This window comes from Vulpes vulpes, chromosome 2, assembly GCF_048418805.1.
Source record: "Vulpes vulpes isolate BD-2025 chromosome 2, VulVul3, whole genome shotgun sequence".
Taxonomy (NCBI): domain Eukaryota; kingdom Metazoa; phylum Chordata; class Mammalia; order Carnivora; family Canidae; genus Vulpes; species Vulpes vulpes.
The window spans coordinates 44614744-44638282 of NC_132781.1; the positions used below are offsets into that span (position 1 = coordinate 44614744).

Sequence of the window (23539 nt, forward strand, 5' to 3'; positions counted from 1 at the left end):
GCCCAACAAATGAGTGAACTAATGAGCGAAGCTAGCTAAGTGTAAGAAAAGGAGGTGGAGAGGGCAAGGCTGGGGCCCCCACCCACGCCCCAGCCAGTAATTGTTGTCGGTGGAATTGGTGATGTGAGACTAGCATTGTCCTGGAAAGCCAGGTTTAGATTATGTGAAACCAGTTAAAGTGCTCACCGGCTTGCAGACTCAGAACCTGAAGGTAAACTGCAAGGTAGTACTATGCATGAATCCAGAAAAACTTTTGCACTAGTTTTTATGTTACTAAAATAGATTCCACACTATTGCATTGGTCCCGACTAGCAATGTATTTGAGTGTTTTAGCTAAGAGAAACCTTAATGGAAACAGGTGGTGAGCATAGCCAGTTGAGGTGGGCAGAGATACTTTTTTGGTACCCGAAGTTCTCAGTGCGTCCCAGCACAGCATATGCTTTGATGTGGGAAACAAAGGCAGAAGAAAAATTGCTAAATTTTCTTACTCCCTACAGCCCAGTGACAAGACCTTGAAACAGGCAGAGTGACATTCCTCTAGGGACTCAATGCCTCCATGTTGATACTTTGTTAAGGGCAGAAGGGAATCTTAGCCCAACCCCAGGATCCTGTAAGTCTACTTTAACATATAGAAATTCCTTTAGAAATTTTCTTTATCTCTAACCCCCCAAGATACATGTTGGCGATCGTCCCCCAAGCATATGACCTAACAATATTCATCTGAAGGGGCTCATGACATTACTGTATCAGACAGTAGTAAATGGCCTTTTCCCAACAATAGCTACCCCCATCAAGGTCCTGGAAACCCTGCTTCCAAAATTCCTTAGAGACTTAAGGTGTCCCTAAGCCCTCCCAACTTAAAGTATATGAACAGGCTGCTCCTCATGACCCCAGAGCAGCTCTTTCTGCCCACAGGTCCTGTCCCCGTGCTTTCATAAAATCACCTTTTTGCACCAAAGACATTTCAAGAATTCTTTCTCGACCCTTGGCTTTGAACCCTAATGTCTTTTCCTACCTCATGCTTCACCCTGATTCTGTTCCCACCAAGCCATTGAGTGGGCTGGTCTGAGGGTCCCAAGGGACTTCCCAGTTGTTGAATCTCTTATTTTAAGATTTATTTATTTACTTGAGAGAGAGAGCGCACGAGAACACAGAGGCACAGAGAGAGGGAGAAGCAGACTCCTCACTGAGCAAGGAGTCCAGTGCAGGGCTCGATCTCAGCACCCTGGGATCATGACCTGAGCCGAAGGCAGACACTTAAATGACTGAGCCACCAGGAGTCCCCTATTTGTTGAATCTAATTCAGGCCTGATTTTACTAGACTTCTGTACTGCATTTGACACTGTTGTCTCCCTTCTTGTCTGAAGTTTCTTCATATTTTTAGTGGAGCCCCTCTCTCCTAGTTCTGCTATGGCCTCTCCAGATGCTGCATCTCCTTTGCACGCACCTCTGCGTGGCCTTTTCTTGTTGGTCCTCTCAGGGCTTCATCCTTTACTGTCTTCCTCCGCAGCTCATTCTACCTGAGCAACTCATCTTCGTGGCTTCTACTCCACCTCAAATTGCATTAATGACTCTCAAATCTTCATCTTCAGCTTAGACCCTTCTCATAAACACAGGAACCAGACACTTCCCATAAGCACCTCTAACTCAACATGCCCTCGCAACCACCCTTTCCTTCCAGATGAATGAAGGGCCCAGAGCTCTGATTTATGCTGAAGTCTTTTTTTCTTTTTTAAGATTTTGTTTATTCATTTGATAGAGAGAGAGCACAAGTAGCAGAGCAAGAGGCAGAGGGAGAGGAAGAAGCAGGCTCCCCACTGAGCAGAGAGCCTGATAAGGGGCTCAATCCCAGGACCCTGGAATCATGACCTGAGCCAAAGGCAGATGCTTAACCAACTGAGCCACTCAGACGCCCCATGCCAAGATCTTCAGAGCTACAGTTGGATCTGAGAGAACCTGGGACAGCCACCCCCCCCCCCCACCCTTGGCAAGTCCCAGGTAAGGTGGCCTTGGAAAACAAGGAATGGTCTAAATAATTAACCCATGGAACTACTTAGAGAGTAATAATCAATCCCCAAATGAAGGGTCTTCATTAGAGTTCAGGTGAGGTCCAGGTCAGCATGTGAAGAAATTCCATGTGGCCGAGGTACATGAATGAGGGAGCCTTTATGGAACATCCTTGGCCTGGATCATAGATGGAGAGAGAACAGTTACAGACACTGATCTGGTATCTCTCTCCACTCACCCAATTTCCTTCCATAGGTAGTTTTCTGATGGAAAACTTGAACCTCTCCAAGCATATTCTGAAAGTGAAAAGTGGTTTCCCATGTCTGTTTCCCAGGGCTGAACCTCTGCCAGTAGTCTGGGGACTCTATCTGGCCCTGGCATCATTGGGAATCCAGCAGCCTCGTGTTACAGTTTGGTTCCCCACGTCATATTGTCTGTCCCGATCACAAGGCAACAGGGAAGCATCTCAGTGGGCCAGAGAGAACAGGGAACAGTTAAAGAGGAAAATTTTTCTTTAATTTAATTTATTCACGAGAGACACAGAGAAAGAGGCAGAGACATAGGCAGAGGAAGAAGCAGGCTCCCCATGGGGAGCCCAATGCGGGACTCAACCCCAGGACCCAGGGACCATGACCTGAGCCAAAGGCAGGTGCTAAACTACTGAGCCACCCAGGTGCCCAGTTAAAGAGGAATAAGTTATTTGGCAGCGACCGCAGCGCAGACCGGATCCCTCTCCTCTCTCCAGCTCACTCGTGCGCCTCGCTCCGCTTCCTCTGCAACCATGTCTGACAAACCCGATATGACTGAGATTGAGAAATTCGATAAGTCGAAATTGAAGAAGACAGAAATGCAAGAGAAAAATCCACTGCCTTCTAAAGAAACGATTGAACAGGAGAAGCAAGCAGGCGAATCATAATGAGGCGTGCGCCGCCAATATGCACTGTACATTCCACAAGCATTGCCTTCTTATTTTACTTCTTTTAGCTGTTTAACTTTGTAAGATGCAAAGCGGTTGGATCAAGTTTAAATGACTGTGCTGCTCCTTTTCACATCAAAGAATGGAGAACTACTGACAACGAAGGCTCCTGCCTTTCCCATCTGCCTGTCTGGCTGGCTGGCAGGGAAGGAAAAGAACTTGCATGTTGGTGAAGGAAGAAGCTGGGTGGGAGGACAGTGAGATCTAGAGTAAAAAACCAAGCTGGCCCAAGGTATCTTGCAGGCTGTTAAAATGCAGTTTAATCAGGTGCCATTTTTTTGTTCAAATGATTTTAATTATTGGAATGCACAATTTTTTGATATGCAAATAAAGTTTTAAAACGTGAAAAAAAAAAGAGGAATTAGTTTCACAGGGGAGGTGATAGAGTCAGAACAGTCTGAAGGGAGGACTCTCACTTGAAGGACGCCAGCTAGTAGATGCTCAACAGGAGGAGGGTCTGATCGTATCTCATCCCAGGTGTCCCGGAGCCCTTAGCTGGCCTGTAGTTCACTCAGCATGTCACTGGAGCCTGGAAGTAAAAGAAAGAGCATGAGTGGGATAGAATGAGGAGGTCCAAGTGGAGAAGTGTGCTGTGTCCACGTGGATTTGAATTGTATATGACTTTGGTAACAGAGAGTCGACTAAATAGTCCTGTCACCAGCAGGAGGTATCGCCACATAGATATTCTCATTAGCCAACTGATTCACTGTGGACAGTGGGTGCTGGACAAGTGACTGTATTTAAGGGCCCTTGGGGCCACCAGGTGGTGCAGTTGGTTAAGCATCCAACTCTTGATTTCAGCTCAGGTCATGATCTCAGGGCTGTGAGGTCAAGTCAGGCTCTGTTCTCAGTACAGTCTGCTTGAGATTCTCTCTCCCTCTGTCTCTACCCCCCCCCCCCCATGCATGCACTCACTCTCTGTCTCTAAAATATATAAAATAAATCTTAAAAAAATAAATAAAATAAAGGGCCTTCGTCCATGCCCTCCACAACCAGAGGGTAACTGGAGGCTAAGGATGGAAATGTGGTATCTGAAAAGTTCATGGAAGGAGAAGACACTAAGAAGTGGCAGTAGCTGGGCTGGAGCAGGAGCTGAAGTAGCCTGAGAAGGTGGCACTATCCCCCAGCATCACCAGGATGGCTTTGTCTTCATGTGAGAACTGTGGGTTAGAGGGGAAATCCAAGAAGATTTAGGAATTAAGACTTGATAAAATGGGATCCCTGGGTGGCGCAGTGGTTTAGCGCCTCCTTTGCCCCAGGGCGCAATCCTGGAGACCTGGGATCGAGTCCCACGTCGGGCTCCCGGTGCATGGAGCCTGCTTCTCCCTCTGCCTGTGTCTCTGCCTCTCTCTCTCTCTCTGTGTGTGTGACTATCATAAATAAATAAAAATTTGAAAAAAAAAAAAAGACTTGATAAAATCCTTGCACTGCCTGTCACATATGGTGGCATAAAGCAGGGTGTTGGTTTTAACATGGGGCCACCTGAAGCCCTGCACACCTGCTTGGCTAGAGTTGCTGGCTAGGAAGGAATGATGGGTCAGGCATCACATTTGGACAGAGGCTGCCCCTACCTGGGTATATGGCCATACCATTTGTCTCTCCCCAAAAGTCCTTCCTGGACAGCCCTACTTCCCTCCAAGATGCCTATACAGCATCTCTTAGATCAGCAGCAAGTGAGGCAAATAGCAGCCAGTTTTTCTGGGCTGAGGATTCAGGGTTAAAGTTGCCCACTCTTGTTGGTCCTCTAGATTTCTTTTCAGAAGCTTTGGCTGGTAAACTTGAATTGCCTAGAAGAAAGATATACCCCCTGGATCATTGTAAACCCTGGGATGTAAGGTAACTGTTCAAAATTTGAGAGGCACCTTGGGCATGCCAGTAGCCCATTGGAACAAACATGTACTTACAAGCCAAGATCCTCGATCATTTGCCATATGCAGTCTTTCCTTCATCTTTGAAGGGACGGGCTTGGTAAATTGTCACCAGTGTCCCACAAACATTCTTTCACCTGGTTTAGCCTTTTCTTTCTAAAGAGAATATCCATTCAAGTTACAAGAAAGCAAAGGATAAAAAAAACACAAAGTGTTTTGCAAAGTTCATACATTTTCCTCCAAATCCAAAGATACTTTGCTAGCTTGTTACTTGATGATATTTAATGTATATACTAATACCTTTCAGCATCTCAAATAAAGTTGTGATTGAAAATCATTTAGGCGGCAGCCCGAGTGGCTCAGCAGTTTAGCACCTGCCTTCAGCCCAGGGCGTGAGGAGTCCCAGGATTGGGTTCTACGTCAGGCTCCCTGCATGGAGCCTGCTTCTCCCTTTGCCTATGTCTCTGCCTCTGTGTATGTGTGTGTGTGTGTGTGTGTGTGTGTGTGTCTCATGAATAAATAAATAAAATCTTTAAAAAAAGAAAAAGAAAAAGAAAATCATTTAGAGAGCCTGAGTGGCTCAGTGGTTGAGCTTCTGCCTTCGGCTCAGGGCATGATCCCAGATTCCAGGATCGAGTCCCATATCAGGCTCCCCGCAGGAAGCCTGCTTCTCCCTCGGCCTATGTCTCTGCTTCTCTCTTGTGTGTCTCTCACGAATAAAGAAATAAAATCTTAAAAAAAAAAAAGAAAGAAAATCATTTATATTGGAAGCGGTTTCTATGTACTCATTTGGATTTTCAAAAGGAAGTTAAGTTACCCAACTTCTTGGAAGTAGTGATTAAGTTGTGTCCCATGAGGAAGCTCCCTCTGCCATCCCTCTAAGAGAGGCAGGATAAGTTCTCTACTGTTCGGACTTTTGAAGTAAAAAAAAAAAAGAACAAAATAAACCTTTCTAGAGGAGGGCTGAAAAAGCAGTGTAGCTAATTTGATTGTTAATAAATAATCACTGCTTTATTATTGAGAGCAGAAAGCTGGGAATTCTGAAAAACTTCCTCTACTGATCCTTATCTCTTGAGGGTTTTTTTTTAAATATATATTTTATTTATTCATGAGAGACAGAGACACAGGCAGAGGGATAAGCAGGCTCCACGTGGGGCTCGATCCCAGGTCTCCAGGACCACACCCTGAGCTGAAGGCGGCGCTGAACCGCTGAGCCACCCGGGCTGCCCATCTCTTGAGGTTTTAAAACTTCAAGATAACAGGCAAAAAGGAGCCAACTAATTAACCTCTGGCCTAGCAAAAAAGGAAGAAACCTCCTTTGATCTCTGACCAGAATTTTCTAAGCTACAGAGTAATTATTATCTTCATTGTGAGCAACAGAAACCAACCCTGGCCAGCTCCCACAAAAAGAGAGGGACTTATTAGAAGTATAATGGGGGAAAAAAAAAAAAGAAGTATAATGGGGTGGGGAGCCTGGCTGGCTCAGTCAATAGAGCACGTGACTCTTGATCTAGGGGTTGTGAGTTTGAGCCACACATCGGAGGGAAGGATAGAAATTACTTAAAATTTTTCTTAGAGGGGCAGCCCCGGTGGCTGAGTGGTTTATCACCACCTTCTGCCCAGGGCGTGATCCTGGAGACCTGGGATCGAGTCCCGTCGGGCTCCCTGCATGGAGCCTACTTCTCCCTCTGCCTGTGTCTCTGCCTCTCTCTCTCTGTGTGTGTTTAATGCATAAATAAATAAAATCTTGAAAAAAAGTTTTTTTAGAGGACAAATTATTTATCTAAAAAAATAAAATAAAACAGCATTTATCTTAACTACTGAGTTTTTGACATCCCCTTAAATGTTGTGCCTTACTTGTCCCTCTCACCCAAGCCAGGGATTTCAGGAAGAATCTGTTATCAGCAATGGGGTCCTGGGGCGAGCTCCTACTTATTCACAAGTGCTGCCTCTCATAGGAATTTTTTAAACTGGTTATAAAGCATGACCATTATTTTAAATTATATACATTTACAATTAAATTCTATTAAAAATATGGGACACCTGGATGGCTCAGTCAGTTAAGCATCTGCCTTCAGCTCAAGTCATGATCTCAGGGTCCTAGGATTGAGCTCTACATTGGGCTCCCAGCTCAGGAGGAAACCTGCTTCTCCCTCTCCCACTGCCCCTACCTCTGCTCATGCCCTCTCTCTCTCTCTCTCTCTCTCTCACACACACACACACACACACAAATAAATAAATAAAATCTTTTTTAAAAATAAAGGTAATATATGTATATACTCAAAGCTCCTCACCTCCTAAATATATTTGTTGGGGAAGGACAGGGAGGATGCATGACTGCTGCTGCCCTGTGAACGGGATCCAGGCACTCAGAGAAGCCTCAGCCCCTCCCCTGTCTCTGGAATGTGAGTTCTGCGGGCCCTCCTCACGCACAACCTTGAGTTAGTGAAGTGGCGCTGAGAACATCTGCACCCAGTAGATGTGACTGGACCCAGGTAAGGCCTCTATATCAACTTTTCAGATGTGGTGAGTGGGTGTGGAGAGCTACTGTCTCATAGCTCCCCAAGACAAGCCTCATTCCCTTGCTTATTAAACTTGCCCCCTACCCACCTGGAGTGATTTGTCTCCTCCTCCTGTCTCTCCCTGCCCTCTGCATGTGGGCCAGTTTCAGATCACAGCCTGGAAGCCCCGGGGGAGCCTGCAAACCAACGTTCCTATTTATGCTCTTGAGGCTATCGATCATATCTGTTTGATAGAAATGCCACGTAATGGTGTCCTGCTGGCCTGTCTTCTCAAGTTTGCGATCAGTGACTTCATGTTGGTAGCTGGAAGTTGGCCATGATGGGAATATTTACACCATAGGAATCAGTACATGCTGTAAGTTGGGGCTTTTTGTTGTTATTGTTCAACATCTACCAGCCTACCACTTGCTACAAGCAAGCTGTGGGAACTGAGAACACCTTCCCCTTTCTGAGGAAACCAGTTGGGGGGCAATAGGGCAAAAAGGTGAGGCATGAACTGCTAGAAATATGTAGGAAAGCCCTAGGAAATGGTGAATGTTCCTGACTGATAATTAGAAAGAGAGGGGTTCTGGGGCACCTGGTTGGCTCAGTCTGTAGAGCATGTGACTTCTGATCTCAGGGTCCTGAGTTTGAGCCCATGTTGGGTGTAGAGATTACTAATAATAATAAAAAAAGAGACAGAGGGGTTGTCATTTCTGTGAATGGAACACCATGTTTGATATCATTTTGGCTCCCTTATATGGACAAAATGTTGCCCAGGCGCTCTTCTTGATTTTGGCCTGGAGGTATTGCTGTAGCAGACACCTGGCTACCTGTACCAGGGACCCTCAGAGGATGTAGGTCAAAAGAAGATGAAAAGCGCCCCCAAGGAAACAGTGGCCATTCAGTTCAGAAGGATGCACAAGATGATTTTCATCAGGGGCGGTGAGAGGAGGCTGAGGATCCTGCATGGTCTTGGGTCCTGATGCCTTTTTCCTGGCTGAGGGAGAAACCTGGAGATCCTCCGGGTTGAGAAAGCTTTTCTCGGAGAGGCACAGCTGGTGTGATGCTTGGCTGGGGCCATGACACAGGCAGGGCAAGCGGAGTTCTATATTTTTCTGTCATAACATCCTCACAGCTAATCACCTGTCACTCAGGAGCACGATTTTCTTTGAGGATCATTGGCAGGAGGCTTCTGATCAGACAGCAGAATAAGAGCCAGGCATCAAATGGACCTGAGCCAGGTCCTCAGGCACGAGGACCTCATATGGACAAGAAGAGTTTGTCAGATTGGAAGCAGGTCCAGGACGCAGGATGCTGAGGCCAACCTGGTTTTAGGTTTACTAAAAGATTTTTTTTTAAGATTTTGTTTCTTTGACACAGAGAGAGAGAGTACAAGCAGGGGGAGCTGCAGGCAGAGGGAGAGGGAGAAGCAGACTTCCCACTGAGCAGGGACCTCCAATGCAGGGTTGATCCCAGGGTCCTGAGATCATGAGCTGTGCTGAAAGTAGACGCTTGACCAACAGAGCCACTCAGGTGCCCCTCAACCTGGGTTTTTTTTTTTAAGATTTTATTTATTTATTCATAGACACACAGAGAGAGAGGCAGAGACACAGGCAGAGGGAGAGGGAGAAGCAGTCTCCATGCAGGGAGCCCGATGTGGGACTCGATCCCAGGTCTCCAGGATCACACCCCAGGCTGCAGGCGGCGCCAAACCGCTGCACCACCAGGGCTGCCCTTCAACCTGGGTTTTATTTATTTTTTTTTTAATTTTTTATTTATTTATGATAGTCACAGAGAGAGAGAGAGAGGCAGAGACACAGGCGGAGGGAGAAGCAGGCTCCTTGCACCGGGAGCCTGATGTGGGATTCGATCCCGGGTCTCCAGGATCGCGCCCTGGGCCAAAGGCAGGCGCCAAACCGCTGCGCCACCCAGGGATCCCTAACCTGGGTTTTAAATAAAAACTTCCATTCCTCCATCCCTACCCAGGAGAAGGGACTTTGGCCCACAGTAGGCTCTCTGCGGCCTCAGGAGGCACCACCAGTGTGGGGTTGGCAGGAAGGGCTTTTCCTGTGAACTGGGAGCAGAAGCCCAGTAAGAGTCTCAGAAAGCACAGAAGAGCCTGGACCTACAGGGGAGCAGTTAGGGGGGGGGAAAAGTCAGATCCCAAATCAGGCTCCCTGAGGCCAGGGGAGCAGATCTGAGAGGCAGGCCAGAGAGCTCGCCTCAGGGTGTATGGCTTTTATTGTGCACCCACAGGTAGAAGTTTCTGTGGGGCTACCAGCTTTGGATGGATCTAAATGAGAACTTATTTTCCTCCACAAATCCACTCTTTCTGAGTTTCCCATCACAGAAACATGACTAGTTCCCTGCTCAGAATTCTTCTCTGTGCCAGAAGAAGTCTCAACCCAATATGTTGCTTTTACACCTTGTGTAAAGGCACATAGGCTTCAGGCCACATTCATGTCTCATTTGAACATCTCTGTTGCCAGTTGTCTGCTTTCCATATCTCTGTTGGATCTAGAAGTTATAGCTCGGCTCAGAATCATAATAATTTGTGACCTGTAGTGTTTGAGAGATGAGCTCAGACTTCTGTTTTTTTTTTTTTTTTTTTTTTTTAAGATTTTATGTATTTATTCATGAGACACACAGAGACAAAGGCAGAGACACAGGCAGAGGGAGAAGCAGGCTCCATGCTGGGAGCCCGATGCAGGACTCGATCCCAGGACTCCAGGATCACACCCTGGGCCAAAGGCAGACGCTCAACCACTGAGCCACCCAGGCGTCCCTGAGCTCGGACTTTTTGACTATGTGTCATTTCTTTTACTTGTGCCCTGTCCTCAGTCAAGGACAATGGTTAGAAAATATTTATTATTAGGATTTCTTAATTCCTTTTTGCCTCTTACTTAAAAAAGCCATGGTGAGAGCAAAGCTATGCTGTGCTGTTTCCAGTGACAGATCTTTAGACTGTAGCTTGATTCTGGTGGGTGGTCTTAACGTTCTGGAGCAGATTTCTCCCATGGCATAATTGTTTGGAGCTTTTACTTCCTCATCCATACCCAATAATCCAGATTTGCTTACTATCTCTTGGGCTGTTGCTTTGGCTTTGCTTACAAAAAGTGATTGGAGACTTGGCAAACAGTCTGGCAGTCTGGTGGATTGTTAGGACCTACTTCAGACTCGGTTAATGAATCATCCACTTTGGCTGTGTCTGCAATAGGGTCACAGTGATGCCAAGTTGTGATCCTGGTTTGATCTGAGAAGTATTGGAGGCAATGGAAATATGCATAATGTTTTTCCAGCACCTCACACTTCCAACTCAGAAAAGTGTTAGGAGGCTTCGGGACTAGAGGCTCTTTCTGCTCTGCTGAGGGATGATGTGAACAATAAAAAGAACAGTAATGATGACTTCCCAAAGTTACCTGTGAAGTTGGTGCCAGCAAGATAAGCACCACATTTCTGATTATAACCAATGAGAACGATGCCCTGCTTTCCTGTCCCTCATCATGACCCTCAACACATCTCCACTCAACTCTCTGTCTAGGAATTTACCTCATCAGTGGATCTGCAGAAAAGACCAACTTTTTAAAAAGGAGCAGATAATGGGGTGTGTGGGTGGCTCAGTCAGTTAAGCAACCGACTCTTGGCTTGGGCTCAGGTCTTGATCTCAGGGGTCATGGGATCAAGCCCATGTGGGGCTCTGAGCTCAGCAGGGAGTCTGCTTGAGATACTCTCCCTCTGCTTCTCCCACCCGATTAGTGCCCGCACCCTCCCCCCAAAAAAGAAATAAATCTTTAAAAAAAAGGAACAGATAAAACACATATAAGATCTGTAATACAACATTAATCTACAGATAAAATCTTTTACAGGGAACTCTCAATTAAATGGAATGTACTTTTTGTTTGAATCTATCTTGATTTAAAATTTGTTGAATCAGGATGCCTGGGTGGCTTAGTGGTTGAGCATCTGTCTTTGGCTCACGGTGTGATCCCAGAGTTTCCGGATCGAGGCCCTCATCAGATTGAGTTCCACATTGGGCTCCTCACTGGGAGACTGCTTCTCCTCTGCCTCTCTCTCTGTGTCTCTCATGAATAGATAAATAAAAATCTTTTTTAAAAATAAATAAATACAAAATTTATTGAATTAATTATTTTTTTATTCATGAGAGAGAGAGAGAGACAGGCAGAGGGAGAAGCAGTCTCCATGCAGGGAGCCTGATGTGGGACTCGATCCTGGGTCTTCAGGATCACACCCTTGGCTGAAGGCAGCACTAAACCGCTGAGCCACCGGGGCTGCCCCTGAACCAATTATTTTTTAAACTAAGTGGACTTGGAAGACTTTTATAATCAAAATGTTCATTTTGTAGTAACAGGCTTTTTTATGATGGAACTTGAATTTTTTGGTAGGACACCTTATTTTTTTCCTTTCATTCAGAGATGTCCTGATGTACTTTATTTTTTTTGTCCTGATGTACTTTAATATTTTTTCTCTACTTATAGTATCTTATCTTTTGAATAAACTCTTATTTGAAAATCCAAAAAGTATTTTATTCTTGGGCTAAAATACCTTCCATATTTTTCTCACATCTATTTCTAGTCCTTCAATTTCCTTCCTGAAGCAACCTGTTACTTCTTTTTTTTTTTTTTAATTATTTTATTTATTTATTCATGAGAGACACACAGAGAGACAGAGACACAAGCAGAGAAAGAAGCAGGCTCTATGCACGGAGCCCAACGTGGGACTCGATCCCAGGATTCCAGGATCACGCCCTGGGCTGAAGCCAGCGATAAACCGCTGAGCTACCCGGGCTGCTCCCAGAGGAAGATTTTAATAATCAAGTGGATAGGATGACCCATTCTGTGGATAGTTAGGCCTCTTTCCACAATTACTTCTGCCATTGCCCAATGAGGTCATGAGCAAAGTGACCACAGGGGCAGGGATTGAGATTATGTGTGCTCAACAACATGAACTTCCACTCACCAAAGCTGAATTGGCTATAGCCACTGCTGAGTGCCAGATCTTCAATCAGCAGAGACCAACACCAAGCCTCCAGTATGACACCATGGCAGTCAATCAGCTACCTGGTGGCAGGTTGGTTCCTTTGGATTGTTTCCATCATGGAAGGGGCAATGTTTTATTGTTACTAGAATAGATACTTCCTCTGGACATGGATAGTTGGCAGTACCTCACAGGGTGGAGGAAGATTCTCTAGAAGGCTGTGTATGCCCTGAACTAGTGTCCAATAAATTCATGGGTCTGGGAATCAAGGGGGAGAAATGGTGTGTGGCACCACTAATTATTACCCCTAGTTGCCCACTAGCAAAAATTTTGCTTGTTGTTTGCCAAATTTTCTGCTCTCCTGGCTGAGGGGAGTCATAGTTCCCAAGAGAAGGATGCTTACACCAGTAACAACACAATGATTTCATGGCCCTGAAAGTTAAGACTGCTACCTAGCCACTTGGAGCTCCTCATACCTCTGAACCAGCAGGCAAAGAAGGGCTACTGTGCTGGCTGGGTGATTGATCCTGGCTATCAAGGAGAAATTGGACTCCTACTCCACTGTAGAGGCAAGAAAGAGTGTGTCTGGGATATAGGAGGTCCCATCAGGCATGATTAAGGTCAATGGAAACTACAACGACCTAATCCAGGCGGGACTACTAATGGCCCAGACCCTTCAGGAATGAAGGTTGGAGTCACTTCACCAGGTAAAGAAACAAGACCAGCTGAGGAGCTTGCTTAAAACAAGGGAGATACAAGAAGCATAGTAGTTATAATACTAGCTGTGATCATTTGACCAGTTGTAGACCTGAGAACTATAATTGTCATGAATATTTCCTTCTTATATTGTTAGGAATATGTATGTATACATAAAGGTTTGGCAGACATCTTTGTTTCTTCCTTCTCTTATTCACTTACAACATAACATAGATGTATTTAAGTATTGTTTTTTTTTTAAGATTTTATTTATTTATTCATGGGATACAGAAAGAGAAAGAGAGAGGCAGAGAGAGACACAGGCAGAAGGAGAAGCAGGCTCCATGCAGGGAGCCCGAAGTGGGACTCGATCCCAGGACTCTAGGATTGAAGGCAGGTGCTAAACGGCTGAGCCACCCAGGCGTCCCTATTTAAGTATTGTTAACTTAACATTATTATATTCAAGTCACAGGAGAAGGAGAAGAGTAAACATCACTAAGGGACTTTATCTCTTATGGTAAAAGAGTTAGTGCATTTTTGGTTGTAGACAGGATATTTGTAGCATGTAGCAGAATTACGATCTCATTTGTAGCATGTAGCAGAATTACGATCTCATTATTGTCTTTATTTGGAGAGCAAGCCTGATTTAAGGCGATGCATATGGAGGCCAACTTGACAAGGGATTGACTTGCGATGTTTAGTTTTAAGTATCAACTTGACTGGGACACAAGGTGCCCAGATAATTTGGTTAAACATTATTGTGAGTGTGTCTATGAAGGCATTTCTAGATGAGATGAACATGTGAATCAGGAGATTGCCCTCTCCCTTGAGGGCTTCATTTAATTGGATGGAGGCCTGAACAGAACAAAAGTGAGGCAAGGGAGAATTTGTTCTGCCTATCTCCAAGCTGGGACATAGGTCTTCTCCTGCCTTTGGATTCAGACAGAACTCACACCATCACCTCCCCTGGTCCTCAGGCATTTGGATTCAGACTGGAACTCTACTATCAGGTCTCCTGGGCCCAGCCTGCTGATGGCAGATTTTGGGACTTCTCAGCCTCCCTAATCAATGTGAGCCAATTCCTTGTAATAAATCACTATATATATTGGTTCTGTTTCATTGAAAAATATGGACTAATACAGTGCAAATTGAATTTTTGTTAATTATTTTCAATGACTAGATTGTATTTCAAATGGTAATGTGGTAATGATTTAATCATCTTTGTGAATACACAGGCTCTTTCCAATTTTCCAGTCTTTTTCTGATTGCACCACTTTATCAATAAATATCTGTACACACACATCTTTGTGCACATATGCTACTATATTTGAGTACCAAGAAATGTGATTTAAAAATATTTTTTGAAGGACTTATTTTACATACACAGAGAGAGAGGGAGAGCACAAGTAGGCAGAGTGGCAGGCGAGGGAGAGGTAGAAGCAGGCTCTGAGCAGAGAGCCTGATGCGCGGCTTGATCCCAGGACCCTGGGATCATGATCCAAGCCAGAGGCAGATGCTTAACTGACTGAGCCACTCAAGTGCCTTAGTGATTTAAAAATCTTAAAAGGTGACAGACGTACGTGTGTGTATGTCAGTACATGTTTTGTATGGCATCATGTGCCTTAGAAAGCAATTTCTCAAAAGGGAAATTCTGTAAATATGTATGTTCTGTACAATGTCAAACATATTGTGGTCCCTAAATAGACATTTTAAAACAATAATTTTCAGAATAGCTAAGGGTGCCTTGGTGGCTCAGTCAGTTAAGTGTCTGACTTCGGCTGAGGTCATGATCTCAGAGTCCTGGGATCAAAGCCAGTGGCAAACCCCACACGGCACTCCCCACTCAGTGGGGAGTCTGCTTCTCTCTCTCCATCTGCCCCTCTCCACACTTATACTCTCTCTCTCTCATAAATAAATAAATAAATAAATAAATAAATAAATAAATAAATAAAATCTTTAGAAAAATAATAGCTAGTCAACTCATATAACTAGCTAAATACCAGTAGGGACATAATCTGTAAGTGGGTCTCTTGAACTGCATAAGCAGAGAGAGTGCTTTTCACAAGCCAAAGGATGTTGGCTATTCTTTACAGGAAGCCAAATGAGTCTCCTTGGGCTTCTTCTTGTAACAAACACCCACCAGAATTATGATTTTGGAATCATTTCCATTGCAAATCTCCTCTTTCCACACCCTTTTAAAAGGCAGCTGCGCTATTTGGCTTCTAACCAAGGCCTGCTGCACCAACAATTCTCTAAATTTTATTTATATTTCATGTGCAGTATGTTCAAACTCTCACTTTCCCAGGTGCCAGATGCTGGTTTGGATACACTCCAGTGGAAAGTGCTTTCCTGTAAAATAATAAAAGTAAAATGCTGAACAAACTCCCTCTTTATATCAGGCTTGCACCTAGTGTACCAAAGCTAAGTATTCTAATAGTGACTTCACTATTTTCTCAAATTTGCAATCCCCCAAATTCCCACTTCACCTAGCTCCACACCAAATACTTTGTCCTTTGGCTTACATAGTATGTAAATGCTTCTAGTCCTTTTATTCCTCTTTAGTGTTCATTTGAAAATGTCCGAACGTAGGATCTATCTGTCTCACATGATTTCAGTGGTGCTTAATGTAACCCACCAATGAGTATTTCAAAGATGCTTTGGGTGAAAAAACAAGGATTTTAACTTACTTTCAGAATCTTTTCCTTAAAAAAAAAAAATCTCTATGTCTAATGTGGGGTTTGAACTCATGACCCTGAGGGCAAAAGCCTGCCAGGTTCTACCAACTGAGCTGGCCAGGTGCCTCTACTTTCAGGATTTTAAAAGACATCTAATAACTTAATGTCTGTTATGTTAATAGCTTTAATACATTTTCACTAAAAAGTGATGGTTTCTGTGTGTTTTAAAATAAGATTGTCCCTGTAGTGGCACAGAATTTTGGCATGGCACTCTACGATGTACCTCAGAATTTGCCTTTTGCAATAGGGTTCCTGCCTGTTTAAAAGCAGTCCTCAGTCCAAAGATCCTCCCTGTGAAATGAGCAGCAATATTAGGTGGAAACTAGGAGAGTGGGTATAATTTTTAGAGATGGTCAATCCACTCTTGGTTTCCACCATCACCTGTTTTACCAGTTTGTGTGGTTAACGTTTCACTGAGATGAAAACTAGTACAATTCTTTGTTCTATCCCAGGAAAAAAAAAAACGAGAACCTTGGCCATGAAAATTTGTTTGTTCAAAATCTTGCGATTATACTGAGGTTTAAATGAAGTCTTGTAAAACATGCCATGATTTGTGTGTGTTTGTGTGTGTGGAAAGCCGCTGTAAAATAACAGAAATACTGTTTGCCAGCCGTATCTCTTCACACACTGGGCTCTGGCAGGTCTCGTTTTTTTCCCCACTGTTTCCATTAGATGGCGGTAGATGCCCAAAAAATAACTTCCAAAGGCGAGGTGGAGGGCGGCGAGGGGCGTTTTTTCCGTCCACTAGGTTGTTGGTAGCTGAGCTCACACACTGAATGAAGCTCCTCGATCGCGACTTGGCAGAGTATGCATTTTATTTTTTCTTTTTTTCTTTTTTTTTTTTTCATTTTCTTTTTTCTTGTGTGTGAGGCCGGAAGGCTTGCCACAGACCACCTGTTCAATCGAAGCACAGGGTAGCATCTTGCCAGCTGGCTAAATAAATAAATAAATAAAATTGCTAGAATTTTTCTTAACTATCACCAGACTTTATAGAAGCTATGGAACGTATTCAGGAGCGCAATCAGCATTGACTGAAAGATGCCGCGGCGTCTGTTGCCTGCACTTGTGGAGATGGAAGAGAGCCACTCGCTGGAGGGGAATGGCTGCTGCGACCTGGGGACTGAACCCACAGGGCGACCCACTCGCAAGCAGCGTGGACTCTCACGTGTGACCAGCCCCAGATCAGAAGCTACCAGAGAAACATACGAGGTGGCGTCCTCCAGTTCTCTTAGAGTAGACAAAACACACAGCAGAGAAATCAGTACAAGACCCAGCCTGATGAAGTGGTAGTTGTGCATGAAAATGCTAAGTCTTGTCAGCATTCTGAGAGGCCAGTGGGGTACGAAATGGCCGAGTAGGCTTCGGAGGGAGAGGGGGAGAGAGAGAGGGAGCACTCCGGTGGGGGGGCTGTGGGAATGTCTGGGGAAGAGACGTTTCAGTCCGGAGAGAACTGAAAGCTCGGAAGGGTGGAGGCCAAGTCCAGGTCGCGAGGGCTGCTACCTCAGAGAGGCCGGCTCCGCGGAACCCTCTCCGTTCTGCGCTTAGCCGGGAGCACGCCCTCAGGGTGGGCTGCTTCCGGCCGGCTTTCTCGTCAGGGTTCCCTCCCAGGCAACCCCCGACCCCGCCCGGCGCGGGGAGCCAGTGCCCGCAGCTCGCCGGCAGCAGCGGATCGCCGCCCAGCGCGGCCCGGGACGGCCGCGGAGGGGGCGTGGCGAGGGCGGCCCGGAGGGGGCGGGGCGTGGGCGGGCCCGGGTGGGCGGGGCTCTCGTCTGCCCCGCGCCTGCCGCCGCCGCCGCCGCCGCCGCTGCCGCCTCCGCCCGCCTCGCGGACCGAGGGAGCGGGGTCGCCGCCGCCTGCCCGCCCGCGTGCCCGGGGCTGCGGTGGGCCAGGATGTCGGGCTTCCTGGAGGAGCTGCTCGGCGAGAAGCTGGTGACGGGCGGCGGCGAGGAGGTGGACGTGCATTCGCTGGGCGCCCGCGGCATCTCGCTGCTCGGGCTCTACTTCGGCTGCAGCCTGAGCGCCCCCTGCGCGCAGCTCAGCGGCAGCCTGGCCGCCTTCTACGGCCGCCTGCGAGGGGACGCGGCGGCCGGGCCGGGGGCGGGGGCGGGGGCCGGGCCCGGGCCGGGGGCCGTGGCGGCCGCGGAGCCCGAGCCGCGGCGCCGCCTGGAGATTGTCTTCGTGTCCTCGGACCAGGACCAGCGTCAGTGGCAGGACTTCGTGCGGGACATGCCGTGGCTGGCGCTGCCCTACAAGGAGAAGCACAGGAAGGTGAGCGGCGCGGGCCTCATCGGCGGCCGGGGGGCGGCCTGGGCGCTCAGCCCGCGAGTTGGGGGGAGCGGGGTCCTCGCCCGCGCTGCTGCCGTAGCCCTGCGCGCGCTTCCCGTCGTGCCCGTCAGTGTCCCCGTCCTCTGTGATGCCCGCCCCCGTCGGAGGACCCTGCCGTGTCGGGGCTCTCGCGGCAGCTCCTCGGTGGGGAGCCAGGCCGCGCGCCCGTGGGGGAAGTTTGACACCCTCCGGTCCCCGACCCCGGCTCGCGGCGCGAGCAGCCGAGAGCCAGGTCCCCACGCGCCGGAAGCCTCGTCTCGCGGGCAGCCTCGCCGGGGTCCCGACCCCGTGACCCCCACTCCCCACCGGAGGTGCAGGGAGGGGCTGCTTCCTCCGCTCGGCCGCCAGGCTCCCGGCGGATACCTGTGGTGGGTGGGGGAGGCGCTCGCCCCCTACCCATAATGCCCAGACCAGGAAGTTTCCTCGCTCCGGGAGAAATCTGCTTTTCAGGGGACCCCTCCCCGCGTGACCCGGGACGCCCAGGCCGAGGCCGGGCCGCCCCGGGAGAGGCAGCCGCTGACCGCGGCTCTGGTTGAGGAGGGCGCTCACTCCTCTCCCCTTCTCTCTCTCTCTCCTTCCCTCCGCCCCCTCGGGCTCGACTGGTGGCCACCGGGGAGCTTTTCATTGTCTGCCTGTCCAGCAGTCCTCCCCAGACGCCTCCCAGGCACAGGAACAGACCCGTCCGCGCCGATCTCAGTTGCCCGGTCGGTGTTGTGTTGGCACACTTCGAATTAAAAGCTGAATAGGTGCAGATTAACTGGAAAAACGAGGATTTGGGGAAATTTATACTTCGCTGTCAACTTCTCATTCCTGCCAGTTTGCTGCTGAAATTACTTTGGGTTTTCGAGTGTAATCTGATGGATTGAAGATGTCTGTTTTAATAAAAACGGATTCGGGAAATTTTGTCACGAATTGAAACAGGACAACTTTTGGAGCGCTCTCACTTAATTGGTATGCCCGATGCAGCGTATGAATCCATCCCCTTCCCTTTCTAAGGAGAATCTTAGTTTATGGAGTGGACAGGAGAAGGGCTGTTCTGGGGGCTTTTAGGTGCCTCTAGAGAGGATGGTAACGGCGTGCCGTGTGTCTTTTTCATGTGTACAGTCTTGTGGAGAAGCATGATTTAGATTTAGTAAGAGCAAAAGGCTTATACCGTGACCCCGAATGTCTCCAGTAAATCACCCATCCTCACGCAGTATAAGGTACAGACTTGGGTTTTAAAGTATGAAATACAGTTTAACAAATACAGCTTGTAAATTTCACATTGGAAAAACATGGACTCACTAACCACACAGAAGCAAAACTTAGCATATTAACCACTTTTTAGGTGATTTTGCTCATATTTGATAGTGCATGAATATGAATGGCTAGTCTTTTTTTGCTTTAAAAATATGGGAATTCTTTGTTTTCCTTGGTAACTGTTTTTATGATCCTTTCAGGGAGGAATAATGATCAGAAAGTGATTTACCAAAAAATATTTTCATTGTTGTGGCAAATTTCTATTGTATACCAGTTGTGTAAAATAACATCCTTATTGGGCAATGTAAGTAATTTCTAGCTTTTGCAAACCTACAGTGATGGTAAAATGTTACAGACCTAAGGCCTATTGTGTTTTTCACAGTGAAGGAAGTAAATTTGTTGGATGGTAAAAATATGGAGCAAATTGAGATGTTTTGCAAATGGTTAAAGCTTTTTCTTGAAAAAGGAGAATATTTCATGTGATATATACCACATATATACCACACCTGGTTTTCTCTGCCCTGGCTAGTCACTTTGCACACACACAAAAAAAGTGGTCTGTGGCCCTGCTCTGGACCTGCTAACTCTACTAGGATGAGAGTTTGGATGACATGGGACAGACCCTCATTTGAAAATACAGTTCAGAATACTGAACATGCCCAAACCATGGTGCATGGCATCTTAAACATTTATTTTTTGCTCACAGTTTTTCTGTCCTTCATCTAGTGGTTCCCTTTGTTCTGTAAAATAAGTCCAGTTTTTGAGGAGGTAGTTTTTGCTTCAGGATATTCATGAATAGGCAACTCAAGATCTGATCCCAGAAACATTCATCGTGATATACCAGGTAAAAAGACTTCAGCTGTGTTCTTTATGGAAAACATACTTTTAGAAATTACAAAAGCAGTGAACTCACTTTGACAGGAATTATTTTCTCCCTTGAAACCAAAGAGAATAAAAAATTTTCTTTTTTGTAATTTTGAGTTTTGTCTCTCCTGTTTGAAATCGAGATGCTTAGAAGTGAGTCTGTGAGCCAGTGGTGGCAGTTCCATTTGAAGAACAGTGAAAAAGGTCAGGGCATCCCCCATCTAGGGGGCTGAGTGGGTGAACACTTACCTTCTTGCTGTTGAACTCTGTCCATGTTGTTTCATCAACTACTAAAATATTTTCACAGAAGAGAATTTTGTTTTATACTGACAGGCAACCAGAGTTCCAGATTACTAATTTTTTAAAGTTCTCCTTAACGTTTGTTCTTTACAACCATTCATATACTTCTTCCTATTGGGATAACAAAATATATGGTTCTAATTAGTTATTGGCTGGCATTTCTCTAAAGAAAATTGAAAAATTATGGTGGGGAAAGAAAATGCTGTGTGGTATTCTTTTCTTTTTTAATTAATTTCTCCTTTATGCAGTAAGAAAGCCTGGGGATGACCATATATGTTATGCTTGCGTTTTGCCTGGTTCTGTTCACCTTGATTGGAACTCTGAGAAAACAGCAAATAAAAGGACTCCAGCATCTTAGAAAAAAAAAAAAAATCCCAAAGGAAGGTGTTCCTGTTTCTGCTTGCTTTTGTGGAAGGTGCAAAAGTAATTGAAGCTTCATTTTTTGGCTTCCAAGCACATATATGTAAATAGCTGTATAGAAATTGTAATTAGATGATAATAGAAGTTTGAGTGCCTTCACAAGAGCAGTTTTGTCAGGAAACATATAATCTTCAAGGACTTGTTCTAATAAGTAGGTTTGCTTTTTGTTTTGTTAGACGTTTTTCAGATTTCTGGTGAGAGAGAAGGTGATAAACAGTTGGAAAGTTTAGGGATTTGATCTCTTTCTACAGATGAGGATAAGTTACTTAGTTGTCAGAATAGGAGAGTCGATCCCCAGGATCTACTTCAGCTTCATAGAGGGGAGTACAGATTTTGGGTTTTAAAGCCACTAGGCTTGGTTTTGCCTGGGCTGGATGCCTGGTGGATTACATTTGGTCATTGTGAGTGCACTGACATCAAATGGTGCAGGGCCACTGGTCTTGGACTGGACAGATTCCTTCCAGGCAGAAGGGAAAAGAGAAAGTTGGGCATGAGAGCAGCACTCAGGAGGTATCCCTGATTATCTCTCGTCTATTCTTCCTGCTTCCCTGTGGGGTTGCTTGCTCTGGGTGGTTCTTTTGGGTCAGACTAAACCAGAGGCATGGCCTAGAATTCACCAGCATCCCTTAGGCTCTTTGGAACGGGGCAAGATTTGGTACCAATCCAAACAATCTTAGAGCTGCATTTCTCCCTGCTCATCCTCTGCCAAATCCAGATACCCTAGCCACTAAGAAACATGAACCCTATGACACCGACTGACCACTTTGAAGGTGCAAAAAGACAGCAAAAAAAGCACAGCTTCAAAAATTTGGGTTTTCCATCATCTGCCAAAGGAGCCTGGACCAGCCAGGACAGGTTCCCTCTGTTCGTTGTGTTTCCAGGATTTAGATCTGTCTAATAAAAGACAACAGTCCAATTAAAGTAGTAAGAACAATTTTCCTCGAGAGGCTTTTTCCTTGTTCCATTATTTGTAATGTATTTTTTAATCTTTAATTTTTTTCTCTGTATAATGAAGACATCTAGTGTAGTTATAGTTAAAAATAGGGACTGTTGTCCAGCTGCCTGAGCTCAGATCCTGGCTCTGTCATTTGTTAGCTGTGTGACCTTGTGCAAGTTAACCCTACTTGTCTGTGCCAAATCTGTAAAATGGAGATGATAATAGCATCCGCCTAGCTTGTGCTTACTGAGCACATAGTATGTGCTATGTGCTCAGTATGTGTTAGCTGTTCCTCGAAGTTGAAGTTGTCCTGAAATTTAGGAATTCCTTTCATAGTTTGAGCCTTCTGGAATATATCACATTACAGAATTGCAAACTGTTACAATTTTCAATTTTTCTAACAAATGAGTTTTTTTTTTAAGATATTATTTATTCATGAAAGACAGAGAGAGAGAGGACACAGGCAGAGGGAGATGCAGGCTCTATGCAGGGAGCCTGACGTGGGACTCGATCCTGGTCTTCAGGATCAGGCCCTGGGTCAAAGGCGGCGCTAAACTGCTGCCCACAAATGAGTTTTATTTTTTTAAATTTTTATTTATTTATGATAGTCACACACACAGAGAGAGAGAGAGGCAGAGACATAGGCAGAGGGAGGAGCCCGACGTGGGATTCGATCCCAGGTCTCCAGGATCGCGCCCTGGGCCAAAGGCAGGCGCCAAACCGCTGCGCCACCCAGGGATCCCAACACAAATGAGTTTTGTAAGTGTTAAGGAGGATATGGTGAAGGGGTTAAAAGAAATGCCCTTGAGGAGAAAGATCTAGAAAAATGAAACAACAAAAGCAAGTGAATATTTAAAAAATACTCCTTAAAGAACTGATAGTTCTGAGATTTACAGAGCACCATACTCCCACTTGCCAGTGAAACTTGAGACATCAGATCAATGAAGCCCAGACATGATAAAGGGTAACAACTTTAAGATGATGAGGCACCCTTCTTGAGAGAGATTAATTATGTACTTGGTGATCGTTTTGTGGTTTGCCAGAGCTATTAGGAGTGTCTGCCACTGATCCTGCCTGCTTAAATCTGGGCAGTGTGAAGCTTGCAGGATTACTGCTCTTTCAGCCTGGAAAAGGGATGGTGCCCGCTCTCTGGAGCAGTGACTATCTCCCCCGCGCCCCCCTCCCCCAACACTGGCCACCTCCCTTCTGAGCTCTGGAATGTTGTCAGATAGGTTTGCTTAGACGTATAGCCCTGTGGGTTATGATTCAGGCCTAGAGGTAGCGATTCAGGCCTGACTGGCTAGCTGTCCACAGCCCTTGCTAACTGATACACATGAGGACGTGAACCAGAGCACAAGAGGAAAGCTGTGGGTTTTGAGGTTAGGGTCATTGATTTCATTGACACTCTCCATTTATGCTCCCCCCTCCTTTATCACTGTTCCTTTTGGTTTAAGGTCTTGTTTTAATATCTGCACAAATTTGAGAAAGAAGGCTTTGTGTTATACATATCTGGGGAGGAGGATGAACAAGACCCTCCGTGTATGGTGGGAGGTGTCTTTTTTTTTTTCCCCCATAATACTTGGGACTCCAGGGCTCTAGCTAGCCCCATTCTGAATAGACTGGGCTCCTCAAGGCAGGATTTCTTTTCAAGGGGGAGAACATAGGCTTGACAT

At 46.0% G+C, this 23539-nt stretch overlaps 2 protein-coding genes across 2 annotated transcripts in view; both read left to right on the top strand.

Annotated features, from left to right (window-relative positions):
• The first annotated feature begins 2721 nt into the window (after positions 1 to 2721).
• LOC112933121 (thymosin beta-4-like) lies at positions 2722 to 3338 on the top strand. Its single transcript, XM_072741034.1, has one exon. The coding sequence runs from the start codon at positions 2789 to 2791 to the stop codon at positions 2921 to 2923; it is 135 nt and encodes a 44-aa protein (XP_072597135.1). The 5' UTR covers positions 2722 to 2788; the 3' UTR covers positions 2924 to 3338.
• A 14228-nt stretch (positions 3339 to 17566) lies between these two features.
• NXN (nucleoredoxin) overlaps positions 17567 to 23539 on the top strand; it is a 152391-nt gene continuing 146418 nt past the window's right edge. Inside the window, exon 1 of the mRNA XM_026016181.2 lies at positions 17567 to 18049. Coding sequence (XP_025871966.2) covers positions 17672 to 18049 — 378 coding nt within the window. The 5' untranslated portion in view covers positions 17567 to 17671. The remainder of the gene's footprint in view (positions 18050 to 23539) is intronic.